The sequence below is a fragment of the Alexandromys fortis genome, unplaced genomic scaffold (assembly GCF_014885135.2).
Source record: "Alexandromys fortis isolate MF-2015 unplaced genomic scaffold, M_Fortis_MF-2015_v1.1 scaffold_4, whole genome shotgun sequence".
In the NCBI taxonomy this organism is placed as follows: Eukaryota; Metazoa; Chordata; class Mammalia; order Rodentia; family Cricetidae; genus Alexandromys; species Alexandromys fortis.
The window spans coordinates 31,254,833-31,276,415 of NW_026067944.1; the positions used below are offsets into that span (position 1 = coordinate 31,254,833).

The following is a 21,583-nucleotide window of genomic DNA, read 5'->3' on the forward strand; positions in this document are numbered from 1 at the left end:
ATAAACCCAGGCCCAGATGGTTTTAATGTAGAATTCTAACAGAACTTCAAAGAAGAGCTAATACCTTACTCCTAAAATTGTTCTGCATAATAGAAACAGAAAGAACATCACTAAATGAGGCTACCTGATACTGAAAACACACAAAGACTGAATCAAGAAAGAGAATTACAGACCAATCTTTCTCATTAACATTGATGCAAAAAATACTCAATAAAATACTGGCAAACCGAATCCAAGAACACATAAAAAAAATCAGCCACCAAAATCAAGTCAGCTTCATCTCAGAGATGCAAGGATGGTTAAACATACAAGAATCTGTCAATACAATCCACCATATAAATAAACTGAAAGATAAGAAACATATAATCATCTCATTAGATGCTGACAAAATTCAGCACCCCTTCATAATACAAAGTACATATTTAAACATAATAAAAGCAACATATAGAAAGTTGACAGCTAACATCAAATTAAATGGAGAGAAACTCAAAGCAATTCCACTAAAATCAAGAACAAGACAAGGCTGCTCACTCTCCCCATACCTATTCAACATAGTTCTTGAAATTATAGCTAGAGCAATAAGACAACAAAAGGAGACCAAAGTCCAAATGGAATAAAACCCTTGATATAAATCTGACCACACTAAATCTGATGGAAGAGAAAGTGGGAAGAAGACTTCAGTACATGGGCACAGGAGACTTACACTTCCTCTAAGTATAACTGCAGTAGCACAGACACTGAGTGCAATAATAAACAAATGGAACCTCCTGAAACTGAGAAGCATCTGTAAAACAAAGGACATAGTCAATAAGTCAAAAAGGCAGCCTACTAAATGGGAAAAGATCTTCACCAACTCTTCATTAGACAGGGGACTGATCTCCAAAATATATGAAGAACTTAAGAAATTAGACATCAAAATACCAAATAATCCAGTTAAAAGTGGGGTACAAATCTAAATAGAGAATTCTCAATAGAAGAATTTCAAATGGCCAAAAGACATTTAAGGATATGTTCAACATCCTTAGGCATCAGGGAAATGCAAATCAAAACGACTTTGAGAAACCACCTTACACCTGTCAGAATGACTAAGGTCAAAAACACTAATGACAGCTAGTAAATTTTTGTGTTTGGTAGAATTCACTAAGGAGTACATCTGGTGAATTTTTCTGTTGGAGTTTCTTGATTATTGAATTAATATTCACACTTGTCATTTGCTTTTTGTTAGTTTGTTTTTCTATTTTTATTTTATTTAAAAGAAAACAAAAACTACCTTTTTTGATTTTCCATACCAATACCAGTTCCCACTCCCTCTCCTCCTCCCATTATCTCCACCTTCCCTCACACTCCAATACCCATCCACTCCTCAGAGAGGGTAAGGCACATTGCTATGAGGAAGGCCCAAGTCCCTCCCTATTATATCTAGGCTGAGCAAGGTATCCCTCCAAAGACAGTGGATAACTAAAAGCCAGTATGAGCAGTAGGGATAAATCCTGGCGCCACTGTCAGTGGCCCCACAGTTTGGAACTGGCAGGCTCTATAAGGCCGGGAATGCTACTTCTCCCTGCAGTCAAGAGGACCGTGAAATTAAGAGGTTATTCCTCTGCATTTACGCTAGTGGTCCCCCACCTTTTCCTTCTGTTTGTTCCTTCTTGCTGGCACCCTCACTAAGTCGTTGTGTGAGTCCCAATATAAAGCGGTTTCCCACATGACAAAAAATGACCTAGATTTTGAAAGTATTTTAAAATTTTTCCCCAAATATTTTCTTAGAAAAGTGGATGGTTGGTTCAAATCTCAACTTCCCACAAATTAGAATATACATGTTCACCATACAGGTACTATTCTTCTCGAGAACACTGACCAACACAAGATACAAAAACATACAACTTGATTCCACAATAATACTGCTAAATAATTTCAATTAAATTACTATTTATATAAATTAGAAAAAATACCATTTATATATTACCATTTCTGAAAACATCTTCACACTTGCCACAGAGTGACTGAGAAGCTACTTTCTCTGTCTGTCTAGATTACATTTTTTTTTTAAGATGCCCAGAACCAACGCCTTAAACCCATGCTTCAAACCCACCAACCAGAAATCCTGCATTCAAGATATTTACAACCTCACCCTATCCGGGAGTCTTCTACCTACTTGAACGCAGAGAAAACACTGTTCTTTGGGTTCCTAGCCAGAAACTCACTGCAACAGGTTAAATATACATAAATAATATATTTTCGGGCAGTGTCTTTTCACGGTTGCTTGTTGTTGTTTTCTTTTTTAAATAGCACAGCTTTATAGTTTTAAATGCCTTTAATAAACGGGAAAAGGATGCTGTTTTCATCAGCCAATCACGTCAGGAGTTACGAAACTCCAACCAGTAGGTGGAGAGTAGGGGCGGGACTTGGATTAAGTAACTGTCAGTGAGGTTGCAGTTGGTTTTGGACAGTTCTGGAGGGAGAGGAAGTTCCTGGCCTCCCCTCCTCACATTTTCCAGGACACTCCTGGGCTCTGGATGGTGAGACACCTGTTGTTTCTCTTTCTAGAGGGTGACCTTTCCCACTGGCCCTTGGTCTCTGAACAAGTAGAGGTTATGAGAATTGAATATGGTCAAACTACATGGTCCAATCAAAAGAATATTGGAATATCTATTTGTCAATATCAACACTGAATATTTGTCAATATTAATAATCTTTATATAAACATAAACATGGAGAGGTTTTGTTTAATAATATAAATATATCTCTAATAAATTAGGCATTTAATCCTCATAATTTTCATCTAAATGATGAGTGGTAATCTCAACTTTTATTTCACTAAAACTTAATAAGTAGTTTATCAGTTTTAAAATACTTCACAGTTTCTTTGAGCACTTGTGAAAACGGATTTATATTGTTAACTTGTAGAGATAATTTCCTCCCATGATCCCTGTTATTTGGAGGTGTAGATGGCATAAAGCTGGGAATACTTCTGAGACTTCTATGAGTTCAAGACCAACTAGTGCTAAATAGTGAGACCCTGTCTCAAACAAACAAAACATGAGTAAAGTTAGTTATACAGAAATAAGATACTTGTGAAAGTCATGTGACATGGTGTCATTTACTTAGGTCCACTCTCCCTCTAGATAAGATTTATTGAGAGACCTAATGACAGAACTGTCCCTGATTCACCCACTTTATAGGGTAGCCTCATATTATAGACCAGCAGTTATCAACCTGCAGGTCATGATTCCTTTGGGGATCAAATGACAATTTTATGTGATTGCCTAAACACCTGAGTATTGAATTTTTACATTATGATTAATAACAGTAGCAATATTACAGTTATGAAGTAGGAACAAAAATAATTTTATGGGGGGCTGGAGAGATGGCTCAGTGGTTAAGAACATTGCCTGCTCTTCCAAAGGTCCTGAGTTCAATTCCCAGCAACCACATGGTGGCTCACAACCATCTGTAATGAAGTCTGGTGCCCTCTTCTGGCCTGCAAGCATACACACAGAAAGAATACTGTATACATAATAAATAACAAATAAATATTTAAAAAAATAATAATAATTTTATGTTTGCTGTCACTATAGCATGAGGAACTCTATTAGGGGTTCATAGCATTAGAAAGGTTAAAGACCACAGTCATAAACCCTTTCCAAAGTGATCCAAAGCCCAGATCTTATAGGGACTTCTCTGCAGTATCATTTTATCTAGGTGTCCCATGGCTCCACAGGGTGAGTAGTCACCCTAACCTCTACAGATAACAAAATTATTTGACTACAGATGTTATTTCTGATTGTAGACGTTTTGCCGCAAAACCTCATCAAAGTAGAAACTTGTCTAGAAGACTGAAAACTGAATAGTCATTGCCCATGGGCTGGGACAGTTGTAGTGGTTGTTAAAAAGCTACATATTAAGTCACCTGGGACATCTAGGTGACCTCTGAGTAGACTACTCTGTACCACTATAACTCACAAGGGGATTTCAGAAAGCAATCAATGCAGAGAGAGGAGTTACACTGACTCAGGAATTAAAGCGATCTGAAGACAAATGAATGGATTGGAGAAAGCAGGCTTTGACTCTGCAAAGGGAAGCTTGCCAGCCCTCTGTGTCCAGGGAGCCTGATCACGGAGTTTGTGCTCGTGTGATCCACTCACTGAACATTGCCCACAGGTCTAGTTGATGCTGACGATAGAGTAACAGAGAGAAAGCATCTAGCAGCATCCTTACAAGAGAATGAGCTCATCAGTATAAAGAGAGCACACAAAAGCCTGGATGAAATTCGTGTGGGTGATTTGATTTACTGTTTGCTTACACATGTATTTCAATGTTGACAAAAAAACATACATTAAATTATTTCAAAATACCATTTATAAGCAGAAAAATATACTCTCTGTGTGTGTGTGTGTGTGTGTGTGTGTGTGTGTGTGTGTGTGTGTGCATCTGAGGTAGCGTGGGCACAAAGAGTCCTTGTCACATCCCACATATTATGATTTCTTGAAGGATGTTAAAGACCTTTGATGTAAAATCGTCTTACCTTGAGAAGAGATAAGTTATCTGGATGCGGCTATTGTTCATTGTTTTGAAGTCTTACTGGACTCTTGACCTGTGGGTGCTCCTCTTGTGATAAAAGAAAGCTCTGGTTTCTATCAGCATGGTCTGTTATTGCTGTCTTGTTGAAATCATGATACAAATGAATATGCTCCTTCAGCACTGCAGACAGTTGGGTAAACCAAGGATGAATCTCTGTGTTGTCTTTCTAGATATGAGTAACTTGCACTAGCTGAGGTCTCTGTGGTGGGAGAAGGGTTAGGTGAAGAAACGTCCCAGCAAGGTGCACAGGAGCAAGGTGGGCAGTGGCCGGGTAGCACTCAGGGCTGTGAAAAAATCCATGGCATCGCTGGCAAGCCCCCATCACCTGGGGATCTGGCTTTTATGTTTCATTTCAGTTGGAAGCATCCCAGAAAAGAGAGGCTTCCTTAATGTTCACAGACCACGAGTGAGGACTTGAGATAACTAAGGGAGAAATATGTGACTTTCTTCTCTTTTAGTGATGCATTAGGAGGACAGCAAGAAGAAAACGTGTCTTTCCTTTGGCCCCTCTGAGTTTTGCAGAGAGACATAGGATTGGAGGCAGACAGACTATAATTAAACAAGAGGATGGAAGAAACTGCAGAGAATTTAACTACGACCAGAAGTGTCAAACTAAGTAGTGCATGGCTGGATCTTCTCAAAAGTGTGTTTCTGAGCACTCCTCAGGACCTCCCTGAAATCATCCTGATACTGTCTTTGATCTGTACTATTGGAGGTAAGCTTAAAAAGGCCCTCTCCTTAGTCTAGTCTATGGATACATCTTGTAAATGCTATCATATAGAATTAAAGAAAGGAATTGTAATAGGAAATTAGAATTTTTATACCTACATTCATACATTTCCTATAATATTTTCAATTGAAGGAAGCAATCCTCTGCCTTTGGGAAGAGATGCTTCATATCCGTCATCAGTATATCTCACCTCTTTCAGGTCTCAGGTACTCACAGCACAATTACTGCTAGGTCATAACTTAGCTTACAGTAACTAATATGGTTGAAGGATGTAGATAGGAGGATCAAAGGTGAAAATAGAAGGATTGAGAAATTTTTTGTAAATATAAAATCCCATATCTAGCTTTTATGAAGAAGGAGGAGGAGGAAGAAAGGAAGGAGAAGGGAGAGGAGAATGAGGAGGAGAAGGAAGAGGAGGAGGAGGAGGAGGAGGAGGAGGAGGAGGAGGAGGAGAAAAAGGAGAAGGAGGAGGAGAAGAAGGAGAAGGAGAAGGAGAAGGAGAAGGAGAAGGAGAAGGAGAAGGAGAAGAAGAAGAAGAAGAAGAAGAAGAAGAAGAAGAAGAAGAAGAAGAAGAAGAAGAAGAAGAAGAAGAAGAAGACCACAACGATGACGACCATAGAAACTGGAAACAGTGTTTTTCTTCACTTCCATTAACCTCTTTGGAGATTATACTAAATAAACAGTAAATAGAAGAAAATGTTTTGATTCTACCTATCAGACTTTCAGATGCTGCCTTTTCACAGAAATGGCAAACAAACCTAGGAAATCTATTTACTTTGGGCTTTCCAGTGTATACTCTGTGACTAGTAATGACTAATCAAGATTTTTATGTAAGTAGGCTAAGTAGTTTCATTTTACATTGCTAGTAATAAGTAAATAGAATTTTTACTATTGGGTAAATTTTAGCTAGGTTCTTTTTGTTCCTAAGCCAGACAGTGGTTTCGTTAGAGTTAATTACCTTTTATTGCAGAATTGCATGCTACACCAATATGGTTCATAGTGGTTATAAAAAAATTACAAATTTATCAGTACTAACACAAGAATTTGTGGCGTCTAGGAATATTTAACTAAACCTCTAAAGAAATGCAGTCCATCATAAGAGTTGTAAAGCAGAAATTTGATAAATTAATGACAATATGGATATTATACCTTTAAGCATGAGAGAGGATCTCGATCACGTGCGATAATAAATTAGCAGTAAATACCATTCTACTTCCTTGGTATTAAGTCATGTAACACATAATAGTCCACAAATTTGATATCACATTGCCTATAAGTAACAAGTATACTTTTGCAGCATTTTTGAACATGCACCTGAAAGACTTTCCAATTCCTCTTCCTGTGATACTGTTTTTAATTGGATGCTGTTTTGAAATTCTAAGTTTTGCATCTACCCAGGTATGTATAATAAATGAATATCACCATTATATCTTAGAATTGCATAAATGTAAAGAAGGCTAAAGAATCATCTCTCCCCCCCCCAAGCAAGCAAAGAGTGTTTGTAGTGTAGAAAAATAGCTGTGCTGAAAGAACAGAGTCCGTAGTCTGAACTCATGGAGGTATTTAGAAGTGGTGTGTGCACAGTTACAGAAGAAAGAGCAAAATTCAAATCTTAAACAAGAATTTAGCCAGTAAGATAGGCATTTAGGGAAATTTGGAGTTGCTAGAATACAATTTTGGTAGTAAAATAGATTCCGATCGTGATCCAATAATGTTGCTTTAGTTTAAAAAATGATTTATAGATTTTCTATAAGGTATGCTAGTCTCTAAGGGTGCTTATTGTAACCTTCTCCTTGAAACAGAAATGACAAAGACAAACTAGATTTAGACAATAAGTGACAACATTAGGAACTGTTGGGATTATGTAGACAGGAGAGAATACTTACTAGAAGGAATGTAGACTGTATTCCTGACACATTAAATACTACCTTGATCCAGGAATTTGTGGTAAAGTTTTTTTTTTCTGTAAGAGGCCATAATGTAAAATGGTTTACATTGGGCAGGCCATATGATCTCTGGTCCTGCTACTGAACTCTGTCATGGTGGCTCAAAAGCAAGCCTTCTCAACACAAAGGAAAAGGCACAGCTGGGTCTCACCCGGCATGTATTAAATTTAACCCGAGAGCATATTTAGCCAATGCTTACTTTTGTCAGTCACTGCAGTGGGTATGGGATCTGGGTTGAAAATAATTGACTTTCTCAGATATAGGCTGCAATGTTAAAAGAGACTATCTATCCAGGTAAGAACAAAAACCAAATTATTGTTCACAACCTAATCACAATTTTGACATAAATACAATCTTAAGTACTTCCAAAGAGCCCTCCAAGGGAAGCTATCTTGTGTCATGAACTGTGCCTGTCTACATTAGTATTATGAAAGCTAATTAGTAGGCTTGCCATAGTTTCAACTTCTAAGAAAAAGCACAGAACTGGGCCAGAGATAAAAGATTTTCACAGCAACAGCAGTAATGGGAGTATTTACCCTGTGCCTGTTCTCAAAACTCTGATAGGTGAAAGCCACACAGGCCAGGTAAAATCTGTGCATGTGGTAGGCTGCACCACAAAAGAAACAAGAACAGAATGAATGCTCCTGATCCAACCTGCTGATGCCAACTAGCATCAGGGGAGACACCGTGAGTTTATTTCACTACTCGCATGAACTTTCTCCTCTCTGTTGTGGCTATTCTTTTCCTTACTCAATAGATGTCGACTAAATATGGCTATTTGTAGCTTCTGGGTCTTCATAAGGTGACTTACTCATTTTTTGATTCTTATGCATGAAATATCAATTACTTGAAATACTTTCTCTCTCTTTTGTACCTGAAAATCCACTATGTCTTCCTTACTACCTGTGTCAATATGGTTCCTCTAACTGCTCTTTGTTAAGAACTTAGGGATATGAATAAGCTTTCCTCTGTTAGAGGTTTCCTTCTGCCACTCAGATGGAAAGTTCTGAACACTCAACAGAGTAAGACTTTGGCATTCATAACATCTCTGTTGTGAGAGAAGGACCTCTGGCATGTGTTGTATGCTAACAAAGAATGGATATGTGTGAATAACCAATTTTGTATTACTAGATACAGATATATGCAGATGCCATACAGTGGGTGGATCCAGAAATGTTTTTTGGTATATTTACGCCAGTAATTATCTTTAATGTCGCATTTGACATGGATATATATATGCTCCAGAAGTTACTATGGCAGGTAATCATTCTGCTTTTATATTACTATCCATTCATGAACCATGCTAATTATTTTCAAATTATAAAAATGTTTTGTTCCAAAATAGAAAATAAAGAATAGAGGGAAGGTATAAGATATCAAAGTGGTAAAATCAGCTTTGTATCTATAATATGTGTGTGTGTGTGTATTGGTAATATTATAGCTTATTGGTAGCTCAGGAAAAAATAGTGGAGAACAAGAAACAATTCTGACTATTTTACTGACAGAATTTCATACCAATCATCATTTTAACTTTGGGGATATGTAAGTGTGCGACTGTGAAGTGTATTGTCTCAGGGAAGAGAATTTGATGACAAATGTGTAGTTTTAAATCCTTACCGCCTAGCATTACAACTTCAAGAACAGGAAATGGGGCATAGGGAAACTTACAGAAGCAGTTGTAACCAAAATCTCAGTGCCTTCTTAGGACCAGGAGGCGAGGGCTGTATTAAGGGAAGACTCTGAAAGAAAACACACCTGACTACAAGCTATGCACACACATCTTCCATACTATTAGAATAGTTTTGTAAATAGTCCTGCCTGCGTAAACACCAACAGAAGCAATGCAACTAAACTCAAAGCCGGGCATTCGGAGATCAAAGAAATGACCAGGAAGCATGGAGGATAGGGGAGCAGTAGCAGCAGAGAACACATTGTCAAAATGGTTTGGGTTGACCCAGAGGATCTCTGCTCAGCTGCTTTTGTATAGCTGTTGAGGTCGGGGTTGAAGGGGTTGCTCCAGCAAAGTACACCCTAGGGCCACACTAAGCCAGTTCTGTCTGGTCTTATGCTTTTCAAAACAGAATGCAAAAGCAATCTGATTTTCTACCACCAAATGTCGTTGCAGATACTCGTAATTACAATTCCTGGATTTGTGATGAATTATACCTTAATACTTTGGTATCTGCAATCTGTGAATAAATTGGATTTGAAGACTATCCCCTGGCTATTATTTTCAGCTGTTCTTATAAGTTCTGATCCTATGCTGACCTCAGCCTCCATCAGAGACCTTGGTAGGTATCCCTTTCTCTATTTTTTCCTTTCCTACACTGAGGGCATATTTTGTGTCTTACTCGTTTTTATGTTAAGATTCTTTGTTAGAGATGAATTTTCACCATGTGTGGTGGTGTGAGGGACTGCAGGACATGGAGGACTAACAAAATATTCTGCAGGTATTGCTGAGGACAGCAGGAAAGGCCAATGACTAGCTCATGCTGCATCTAAAACAAGCAGTCTCCCATCATGGACTAGGGTAATATGAGCAGTTACCTTGCACTGACAGAAGGGTTTGGGCCATCACATTACCTTTTGCTTGATATCCCATGCTCTTTAAGACAGTCATTAGGAGAATGATGTAAGACAGTCATTAGGATGATGACATAAGACAGTCATTAGGACAACAGCTTTTAAAATGCCTTTATGTCACGGTTGCCATCAATCAAAAGCCAGAAGAGGGAAAAATAATAACATCACTAGTTATAGTATTATTGTGGCAAAAACTATTTTAGGATGGGCAAATCTATATTTAGATGTAAAATTATTCAGAAGTTACAGCATTCAGAAAAGCAAAATAATCCAAACTAGGGTTTGGATTTTTTTCTTTTTACAGGAAAATGACCCAGTTTCTCTCTCTATTCACTTTTAAATGTTGGGCACTAGATATTTTATTTTAGATAGACTATGCGTTAATTGTGTGTACCCCCATGCACATATGCACACTAATAACACACCATGCTCTTGTCAACTTCATTTCTACTCTATGACCAGATAAATGGAACAGGACTGCTATTAGCAAGTAGAAATAGAATATAGGAGACATATCTAATATTTGTATGTGAAGCTGAGTCTTTAAGACAAGGAGATTAAGATGGTAAAAGGAGAGTACATTTATTTGTATGTATTTGTTTTGTGGTACCGAGAATGGAATCAGGTTTTGAAAGTGCTAGGCAAGTGTTCTATCATTGTGCTATACTGTATCAAGTGAGACTTTAAAAGAAGAATATTCTTAGGTAGGTGGCACACACCTGGATTTCCAGAATATAGGAAACTGAAGCAGGGAGAGCATGAGTTCAAGGCCAACCTGAGCATCATAAAGAGACCCACATTAAAATGCCAGAATTCATCATGAGCCATCGGTTCTCCTCTTCTCTACACTCTCCCTCCAAGCTCCTACCTTTTGGAGATTTCATCACCCCAGAACTTTTCCAGTCAAAAGACTTAGTTTTTTTGGCATTGAAGAGCCAATTCTGCATTTATTTTAATCTCAAATTTTTATAATCTAGTATTCCACTGAACTTTTCCTGTCTTTTAAAAATTGCAATAATCACCAGTACCTGGAAAGGCCAATTTCATAAATACTGAGCATCTTGCCAAATTACTTTTGAAATTTGTTGCTCTTCTAACTTGGTGTCTTTCAAAAAAATAATTGTAATGGTATTTTTCTCTTAGTAGCATTTTTTCTTGGTCTTATAAAACAAGATTTTGTGCATGTAGGTACGTGTGTGTGTGCAACTGAGGCACATATGGGCATGTGCCCATGGAGGCCTGAGAAAAACCTCAGAAATATCCACCTGATTGTTGCTCACCACCGTTAAGACAGGGTATTTAATTGACCCAATGCTCACGGATTAGGCTCGGCTGACTGGTCAGGAAGCTGGGAACTGACTGTCTTCCTCGCCCTTCCTTGTGTTGGGATTGCAGGTGCTTGCCACTGTGGCAGGCATTTCACATGGGTTCTGGGGATCCATCTCAGGTACTCAGGCTTGCGCACAAGCAGTTCACTGAGTGTGCTCTGTTTCTATCCTCCAAATAGTTTAAAACTCCATAAATGTGCTCTTTTGTTTTTGTACTTCTATAAGTCATATATAATTGTACATTATTCACAAGAAAATCCCCTTAGGACGGAGTGCCCATGTCCGTAAAGGATATGAACAGATGGATGTACATTGTCCTGAATTCTTTTTCTTTCCTTAAGTCCAAATTTGTTGTTCATTCAAAAACAACCACTATTTGCTGAGCTAGCTCTATTTTATAAACTACAGTAATTACACAACAGTAGGTACTACGGGCTAATGAACGCCCCATTGTGGTGACTTAAAGCAATAGCTGCTTCTTAGTTTTCATGGGCATGGGAGTTTTGAAACTATAAACAAGGCTTGCTGATCTCAGCTACATTACTCACTAACCTAGAGTCAGCCAACAGATGGGCATCTGGGGACCACCTTTCCTCCATATACTTTTCTGTAGCATTACTGGGAGGGGACACTGCCATGACGGTCACTGGTGTGCAAGAGAAAGGAGGCAGAAGTCTCTGTTTCTACCAATATGATAACAACATAGACAGGATCTTTTTGTGTAATGGTAGAACAGTGGTTCTCAACCTGTGGTTAACGACCCCTTTGAGGGTCAAATGACCCTTTCACAGGGATCACTTGAGACCTTTGGAAAACACAGACGATTACATTATGATTCATAACAGTAGCAAAATGACAATTATGAAGTAACATTGAAAATATTTTATGTTTGGGGGTCACCACAGCATGAAAACTGTATTAGAGGGTCAGAACATTGGAAAACACTGGGTTAGAGAAACAGTCATGGTTACCAGGAGAGCAAAGAACTGGAACATTAATATACTTTATGAAACTGCCAGAGGAACATGGTGCTCAGGCTTTTTGTCTATTAGCAAACTGACCATGGGTAGATTGTGACTGCAGTCATAAGACAAGAATTTTCCTGAAAGGAATGTTCCTTCTAGGAAATGACCTGTGGGCTCGCAAATCACAAAAGATGCTCGGACTTAGAATCTTAACAATACCGTCATGTTTAATGACAATGGGAATGTATAACTGGTATGACACTTAAACTTAGAACCTCATGACAAATAGATGAAAACTAGATGAAAGTAGGTCATAACCGAATGTTCTTTGCCCATGGAACTTGAATTCTAATGCCATTAAAAAGAATACACGAAAAAGTCAGCCAGTTTTTAATTTTATCTAGACAAATATCTTAATATTTTACTTCAATTCTGGGTTATAAGTCCTTGGTCTATGATTTTACTTTACCTTTCTGTCATCATTTTGTCTCACCTTAAATACAAATGAATTATAAGGAATTGGCTTATAATTGGCTTACCTATGTAAGTCAAGTAATTGAATTCTTTACATTGATAAATTTCATGATGTCACCAATGCTTTGAAAGAAAGCATAAGCTCTCAAGTTAAATTATCTGATTTACATATACATAATTAACTGTAGTTAAGTTAGTATTTGATTATGATGATAAAGACTTGCAGCTGGTAAATAATTAAATTTACTGTTTTTTCAACACGACGATAGTTTAGGTGACACAAGTCTATGACAAAGAATATCCTTCTGCATGTTAATACAGTTATATTCTTAAATATTGATGAGATTTTCTCTTCTTTGACATATGTAGGTCTTTCTAGAAGTCTAACAAATTTAATTAATGGAGAGAGTCTAATGACTTCAGTTATATCTTTAATTATATATAGTGCTGTTGTGAGGATCAACTTCCAGTCAAAACACATGAACCATACCCTAGGTAAGCACATGCTTCCAACTTCTTAAAATAGGAATTGTTATTTCTGAATGTGGTCGTGAATGTTGTATCTTTTGATAAATTATGCTTATAGAAAGTATCAAATTGGCTTGGCTTGTTGGTGTGACCTTTATGTAGCATGCTCTTTCTTCTACTACTACTACTTCAACGACTACTGTGGGTTGGGGTGAAACTCCCATGAGGCCCTTTGTAAGAGCAGATTTCCGCTGGTCTCAGCAACAATGTGATGGGGTTTTGTTATTACTGCTACCGTCATTTTGTTTTCTACAGTGTAGTGCCCCACCCTCTACTCCCTCCAAAAAACAAACAAACAAAAAGAACTTAGAAGATAAGCTAAGAGTGCCGTCCAGTTACAGGAAGAGAAGGCAGCTCATTCTACTTCTGCCTTGGCACAATCTCCTAAGAGTTTCACTAAAGAAGAAAAGTGAGCTACTCATTCATCTGCAAGGCTGGAGTAGAGCTCAGGAGCAGCGACTGTAGTGTGTGCATTAGCTCCCCAGCACAGCTTTTACACATCACCCTGAAGCACAAGTGTATCTGTCCCCTCGCTGTATCATATACACATGTGTGTGGAGAATAAATCAGAGATATGAGTTATAATAAATGATAAATGGTACAGCTGTGCAATTAACACATAAGACAAGAAATCTAATAATTCTAACACACCACAGCTTCTTAGTGCTCATTTCTGATCAAAATCTAGAATACTGGTCTCAATATGTAGTCTCTGAATCAGTAGGTAGTGGGAGAAAGAACTCCACAGGCCTTCTTAAAGATTTCCATGACTAAAAACATTTTCATAAAAATATTTAAGAAGGTAGTTTCCTTTTATTGTATCAGTTTTTGTACAGACTTGGGAAAAGCAATGAAAGCAATCTTCTGAAGATATTAGCACACACTGTGCCACTCACTGGGCTCTGAGGCCCTCAGTGGGATGGTCTTAGTTCAGTATGTGCTGGCTAAAGAGAGTAGCCCCCAATAGGCTCAGATATTTGAATGTTTAGTCCCTAACTGGTAGACTATTTAAGGAAAAATTAGAAGATGTGGATATGAACAAAGGGTTTATATGATTTCTAAATACATTCTGTTGAAATATGATCCTTCTAATATCCCCCATCTTAGAAAGAAAGGAAAATCCCAACTGATCTTTCCAAACTCACCAGTAGAACACATCCTTTTTTTTCTTTTTTAAAAGATTTTACTATTTTTTCCCTTTACTGAAAATAGATTTTTTTCTCACATTATATCCTAATCACAGTTTTCCCTCCTTCTACCCTTCCCACTTCCTCCCCACATCACCTCCCACCTGACTCCACTCCCTTTCTGTCTCTCATTAGAAAATAACAGTATTTTAAAGGATAGCAATAAAATATAATAAGATAAAACAAAAACTAACACATTGGAATTAGACAAAAGAAAGCAAAAGAAGGAAAAGAGCCCAAGAGAAGGCACAAGAATCAGGCACACACTTATTCACACACCCAGGAATACCATTAGAACACTAAACTAGGATCCATAATATATTTTCAGAGGACCTGATAAAGACCCATATAGACCCTGGAATATTGTCTCTATGAGTTTATATATGCATTGATCATGTTGATCCAAAGGGTCTTGTTTTCCTGGTTTCCTGCATTCCCTCTGGCTCTTACACTCTGCCTCCTCTTCTACAGGGTTTTCCCAGCTATGAGGGGAGGAATTTGATGGAGACATCCCATAAACAGCTGGGTGTTTCAAGGTTTCTCACTCACTGCATAATGTCTGACTTAGGAACTCTGTATTTATTCGCATCTGGTGTAGGAGGAAGCATTTCTGATGGTGAATGAACATGCACTGATCTATGAGGATAGCAGAATATCATTAGGAGTTATTTTATTTTATTGCTTTTTTTAAATTCTAGGTCCCTGGGATATCTAGCCTCGGATTCTTGTTCATCCAGGCATTATTTAATATGGGTTCCATCTCATGAAGTGGACCTTTAGTCAAATAAGATGTTGGTTGGTTACTCCCATGAGCTTTGTGCCACTATTGCCCTGGCATATCTTGAAGCCATGGCAACATTGTTGATCAAAGAAAAAGCCCAAATCTTAAACATCATGACCAAACACTGCAAAAATTCTAAAGCGTGTAGTGAAAATTCTCAACAGAAGAATTCAAAATAGTTGAAATACACATAAAGAATTGTTCTACACCCTCAGTCAACAGGAAAATGCAAATCAAAATGATACTATCCTGCACCTGTCAGAATGCCTAAGATCAACAACACTGATGACAGCTTATGTTGGAGAGGGCACAGAGTAAAGGGAACACTCTTCCACTGCTGGTGGAAATGCAAACTTGTGCTTTGCAAATCAATATGGCAGTTTCTCAGGTGTAATGATGAGGCGAGCAGGCCTGCTTTTCATCCCACCCAGCTCCGCATGGCTAGCTTTACACCCAAAATAACAGCACACAAATTGTGTTCATTTAAACACTGCCTGCCCCCATTATTTCTAGCCTCTTATTGGCTAACTATCACATATTAATCTAACCCATTTCTAATATCTGTATTGCCACTTGACAGTGGCTTACCGGCAAGAGTCTAACCAGCATCCATCTCAGAGAGGAGAGTTATGGTGACTGCCTGACTCTGCTTTCTTTCTCCCAGAATTCTGTTCTGTCTACTCCACCCACCTAAGGGCTGGCCTATCAAAAGGTCAAGGCAGTTTCTTTATTAACCGATGAAAGTAACACATAGACAGAAGACCCACCTACATCGCTCAGAAGGGCACATTCTTGTGGAGTATAAGAAACCTCATATTTCTCTATTCCAATCAATCTCTATCTTTCTTGTTTATAGCAAAGAAACATAAAAATTATGTATAGAAATATATAATGAAGAATAGATTTCAGGAAGAGAAAACAAATAGATCGTCCAATAATAATTAGTCAATCTGTTTGATAGGCCAACAAAATGTAAGGGACTGATTGGGCAGAGACTCTGTATTCGTTTCTTCTGTGTTGCTATGCCTAAACACCTGACAGAAACAGTATATGTAAGGAACAGTTGATTTGGGCTTGTGGTTGCAGATTGTTACAGTCTGTCACAATGGGAAAACAAGGGGGACTGACAAAATAAGCTATGACAGGAGCTTGCTGCAGACAATGAAGAAAGGAGCCAGGATTTACCTCTAGTGGCTTACTTCAGCCAGCAAGACTCTCCACCTCCTGGAGGTCCTACAGCTCCCCAAACAGTGCCACAAAGCTGGGAAACAAAGTTCAAAACATATGCCCATGTGGGACATTTGAGAACCCAATCATAACAGGTTTGGAAGCATATTCTTTCCTCATACCTACCCTATTACATCTGTTCCATGAGTCTGGGACTTCCTAGTCCTTGATCATTCTTGAATCTCCAAGATCGCACCATCTGACCAAAAAAACTCTCCAAGTGACCAAATGTGACAGACCTGTAATGTTTACTCCATGCATATATGTATGTATATCAGTGTGTGTGTGTCTGTCTGTGTGTGTGTGTGTTCACATAGTATTTTGATATTTGTCTTTCCGTGTTTCAGCGTTTGCATTTTTTCACTTAGCTTGTCTTTTTGGTGAACCAATATTCACCAAATTTGATGGTGTGGATGGCAGAATTTCTTTGTAAAGGCTGAATATTATTCCCATGTAGTATATACCAAATAATTCTAATTTTTTGTTTTAGTTTGATTTGATTTGGGTTTTGATTTGGTTTGGTTTTTTGAGACAGGGTTCAGAGAATAGCCCTGGCTATCTTGGAACTCACTTTGTAGAGCAGGCTAGTCTCAAACTCATGGAGATCCACCTCTTCCTTGTAAGTGCTAGGATTAATTTGTGTGCTATCATCATTGTAAATCAAATGTTCTTTGTTCATCCACTTACTGCTTTACATTAAGGTTTTTTTCCTTGGAAAGATATATTTGTAATTTCAAGGCTGGTAAGCGGGCTCAGTGAATAAAAGAGCTTGACACATAAGCTTAATGACCTGATTTTTTTATTTAAAACAGTCTTTTTTTTATTTTACATGCCAATCCAAATTACCTCTTCCTACCCTCCTCCTGCTCTCTCTACCTTCCCACAACCTGAATTTAATCCCTAGAAGCTACATAAAAAGGAGAGAACTAACACCACAGAGTTGCCCTCTGACCTCCAGATGCATGCTGCACATATTTACATGCATATATACACATTAATGATAGTGATAATGGTAGCAATAGTGGTGCTGCTGCTGATTAAGTTGAGGATTATAATAATAAATTTAAATGGACAAAGTGGTTTGTGGTATTTTGAATAAACATGGCCCCCTAGGCTCATATATTTGAATGCTTGGTCCTTAGTCAGTAGATTGTTTCAGAAGGATTTGGAGTTATGACCTTGCTGTAGGAAGTGTGTCACTGGGAGTAGGCTTTGAGGTTTCAAAAGTCCACACCAGAATCATACTCCCTCTTTCTGCCTGCTGCCTGCAGAGCAGGATATAAGCTCTTTGCTGCTGCTCCAGCACCATGCCTATTTGCCACCATGCTTCCCTCTGGAACTGTAAGCAGCACTCAATTAAATGCTTTCTTTTATAAGTCACTTCAATCACAGTGTCTCTTCACAGCAATAGAAGAGTAACTAAGACAGAGCTGAACAGACAGTTCTCAAAGGAAGACATACGAATGTACAATAGGCATGTGAAAACACTCAGCCAATTGATGTCATAATTATCGAAATAGAAACAAAACACACAATATCACCTCAAACGTATGGAAATGACAACCTATTTGTAAAATCAAAGAAGCACAGGACTTGGGGCTGTAGAGAACACCCAGTGGTCAAGAGCACTGACTGTTCTTCCAGAGGGCTTGAGTTTTACTTCCAGCACCCACATGCTGGCTCACAACCGTTCATAACTCTAGTGCAAAGAGATCCAACACTTTTGGCTCTCTCAGGCACCATCATGTACATGGTGCACAGACACGTATGGAGCCAAAGCACATAATAAAATATTCCACTTAAGATAATGAAATATTTTTAAAATTATTTCTTTTATTTTACTTTTGAGATTATAATATAATTACATCATTTCCTCATTCTTTTCCATAAAAATAGTCTTACAAAGACTGAACAGGGTGTATTTATGTATATAGAAAAAAATTCATTACAAGGGAAAGCCTTAAGAGATATTGGTGAGTATATGAAGAAAGGGCTACTCGTGTGCAGAAACTAAGTCAGTCGTGGGGAAATGGTAAACCACAAACAGGATTAACATGCAGTAAATTCGGTGTCTTGAAGGGGTGTCTTACTTCAGTGTTCATTACAGCAATGAGCTAACATTAATAAGGACAAAAAGAAAAACTGACTAGAGCATCATTCAAGGTGAAGGCCAGGTGGCTTCTATTAACAGTTTTCCACTTCTTTCTTCTCCCATAGCCCATAACATCATATCTACAGCTTGGGCATATATTTTCGAAAGCTTCATATTTGGAATCCTGAGCACGAAGCTGACCCAGCTATGGATGTCTACCATTTTTGGGGATGATGTCAACCACATCATTTTCATTTTTTCAGTTTTCTACCTCATCTTTTACATTTGTAAGTGGGAGAGTCCATGCTTCACATTAAATTACGGTTCAATGTAAAAAATGCGAATACCTGTGCAAAGAGAACAGTGTACCCAGATACAGAAAACAAACACAAAACCCAGAGGAATCTGGCAAAACTACAGTTGGAATATTTTATTATACATTTCCTATAGAATTTCCTAACAAATTATACAAAAGTTATGAGTAAAAAATAAGTTACATGCCTGTGTTGTAAGATATAAAGAATTTTATGTACCAGAACAGACTGTAGACCCTCTATAGAGATACTATGCCCTCTAGAAATTTTGATTATTTTACATTAACAGAAATTTATAAACTATCAACCTTTGGATTTAGGGGGCCTGGACCGATACAGAAAAGTACAAAGTTACTAAGATCTATATAATTTGAATAAATTGCAGTGAAGAAACATTTCTGTTTAGAAATTTGAAAATAACCATATTACTCTCGTGCCAGAGAAAGGAAAAACACAATTTTAAGAAATCCCAACTAATCAGTCTGTTGTATTGAGCCGATTATGATGCTAAAAAGTGATAGGATCAAGTTAATGAATTAAAACATTGAAGGATGATCAGTCAGGTGATGTACAGTCCATGTGTATTGGTGTAAAGACATACGGCTAAGTTCTTCTAAAAATGAATTCAAACAAATGCAGTCTTCCCTAATATCTGAAATGTAAGCATAGCCAGAAGTAGGAGTTACACACACACACACACACACACACACACACACACGCACACCTCTAAACTTTCAAATTAAGACATCTCAGTAGACATTTAGGAAAGAGGGTGTTAGAACAGAATTTTTTTAAGACAAGAGACAGAAAAAAATATACATAACACAAAATGTCCTTCATCATGATCTGCCTTAATGTGTCCATGATCATATTCAAAGCAGGAATCAGTAATATTTTTCTACTTTGGCTGTCACCTAAAAAGTTCTAATTATTTGTCCTGAACTTGATCTTCTCAAAGTAATTATACCTAGTTTTTTTTTTATTTCATGATTCAGTATACTTAAATAAAAAGTTGGAAATGCTGAATTAAAGTGTTTGCTTCTAAAATGTTTCTGTTTACATTTCTGAGACAAAACTCTAAAACATGGAACTTAAGATCTAAGCATGAAGCCTCAATGCTGTGGAAAAATATTAATTTCATTAAATTAAATTTTAACCATAATTCAAATCAAATTAATAGCACCTTTTTAGTCTTGGAACCTTGTATTTTACAAAAGCATTTATAAAAATGAGTGTATATCTGGGAATCATGGTGGACACCTGCTATTCTAGAACTTGGAAGGTGAAGGCAAGAGAATCAGGAGTTTAAGATCACCCTCAGCTATGTAGTAAGCTTGATGCCAGCCTAGATGCCTCAGGAGACTACATCAAAAAAAATAAATATGTAAAAGTAGGTACTTTAAGCAAAGAAAATTCCCTAATAGACAAATATCAGAGCATTTAATAAGTCTGTAGAAGTTAAAATGCAACCCTTGAGACACAAGAATATAAAGTAAATCAAATAGACAGAGTGGACCAGAACTGAGTCAAATGTGTATGTGTATGGAACTTCAGTAAGAGTAGTATGTCCAGAATGCTTCTTAACTTTACGAATAAATACTTTAGTGTGTACTAGATCAATGGGGAGCCTATCATAGACTCGCACCGCTGTGCAATCCTACTGCAGAACTGTTACTGTATGACTCTGGGTATTCGGGGTAGATTATGAAATGGGAGTTCTCTAAGTTCATTAATCCCGAAAAGGATTTTGACCCAATTATTTACAATCTCCAACTCTACAAAACTTCTTTGTAATCTCAAACATGTTGAGCCTTGTTGAAATGTCCAACATTTGTTTCCTTGCTACCACCTCTGTCTTTGCTCAAAGCTCGATCTCTTCTGGGAAACTCAAAATAAAATTATACCAAGTGGCTCATGAGTTATTTTCATAAGCTCCTCTGTTTTCCCATATCCTCATCTTTCCAGTTTCTTTTTTGCTTTTTGTCTTCAATTTAAAAACTCAGCAAGCGTAGATGGATGCTTGTGGCTATTTCTTGGCCCTCATCTGATAGTCAAAAGCTTAACTAAGAATTTCTTTCCAGACAAATATAAAATTCTTTCTAAAAGAAATACCAGTCAAAAGTTCATTTTCTTCTTTTATTTTGGTGATTGCTCTTATTGTTTTGCTTTGGGTTTCGCTTTTGAAGCAGGGGCTCACTATATAGACCTAGCTGTCCTGCAACAAGCTTTACAGACCATCCTGGCATTAAACTCACGGAGATGCCCCTGTCCATGTCCCTGACCCTGCCTCTGCCTGCTGTGGGATAAACCATCTGTGTACTGTGAATATATGTTGCTCTCGTTGGTTGACAATAAAAGCTTCTTTGGCCTATAGCAAGGCAGAATATAGCTAAGCAAGAAAGCCAAACTAAATACAATAAAAAAAGAAGGGCAGAGTGGAGAGAGATGCCAGCCAGCTACCCAAGAAACAATATGTCTGTAGATCGGAAAAAAACCACAGCCACGTGGCAACACTTAGATTAATAGACACGGACTAAGTCAAATGTAAGCGCTAGTTGGTAGGCTAGTATAGGCCAAAAGTTCTGTAGTTGATGTTAAGCCTCTGAGTGATTATTTAGAAGCAACTGAGGGACCAGGTGGGACAGAGAAACCTCTGTTTACATCTGCCTCTGTTTCTGTCTACAAGTGCTGGGATTACATGTTTGCAGCACTTACCTGGCTTCCAAAAATTTCTTTACAGTTATATTTACAGCCTTAGAAAGTGGGATTCTTAGCTTTTTCTTTGTGCTATATCACATAATTGAGGGTTTTACAAGTATATCACCTACATTACAAAAATCCATCAGC

At 37.7% G+C, this 21,583-nt stretch overlaps 1 protein-coding gene across 1 annotated transcript in view; it reads left to right on the top strand.

The window, feature by feature from the left end:
* Positions 1-5,148: 5,148 nt before the first annotated feature.
* Slc9c1 (solute carrier family 9 member C1) overlaps positions 5,149-21,583 on the top strand; it is an 86,633-nt gene continuing 70,198 nt past the window's right edge. The window contains exons 1-6 of the mRNA XM_050149091.1: positions 5,149-5,296; positions 6,609-6,709; positions 8,389-8,517; positions 9,383-9,548; positions 12,977-13,102; positions 18,548-18,709. Coding sequence (XP_050005048.1) covers positions 5,149-5,296; positions 6,609-6,709; positions 8,389-8,517; positions 9,383-9,548; positions 12,977-13,102; positions 18,548-18,709 — 832 coding nt within the window. The remainder of the gene's footprint in view (positions 5,297-6,608; positions 6,710-8,388; positions 8,518-9,382; positions 9,549-12,976; positions 13,103-18,547; positions 18,710-21,583) is intronic.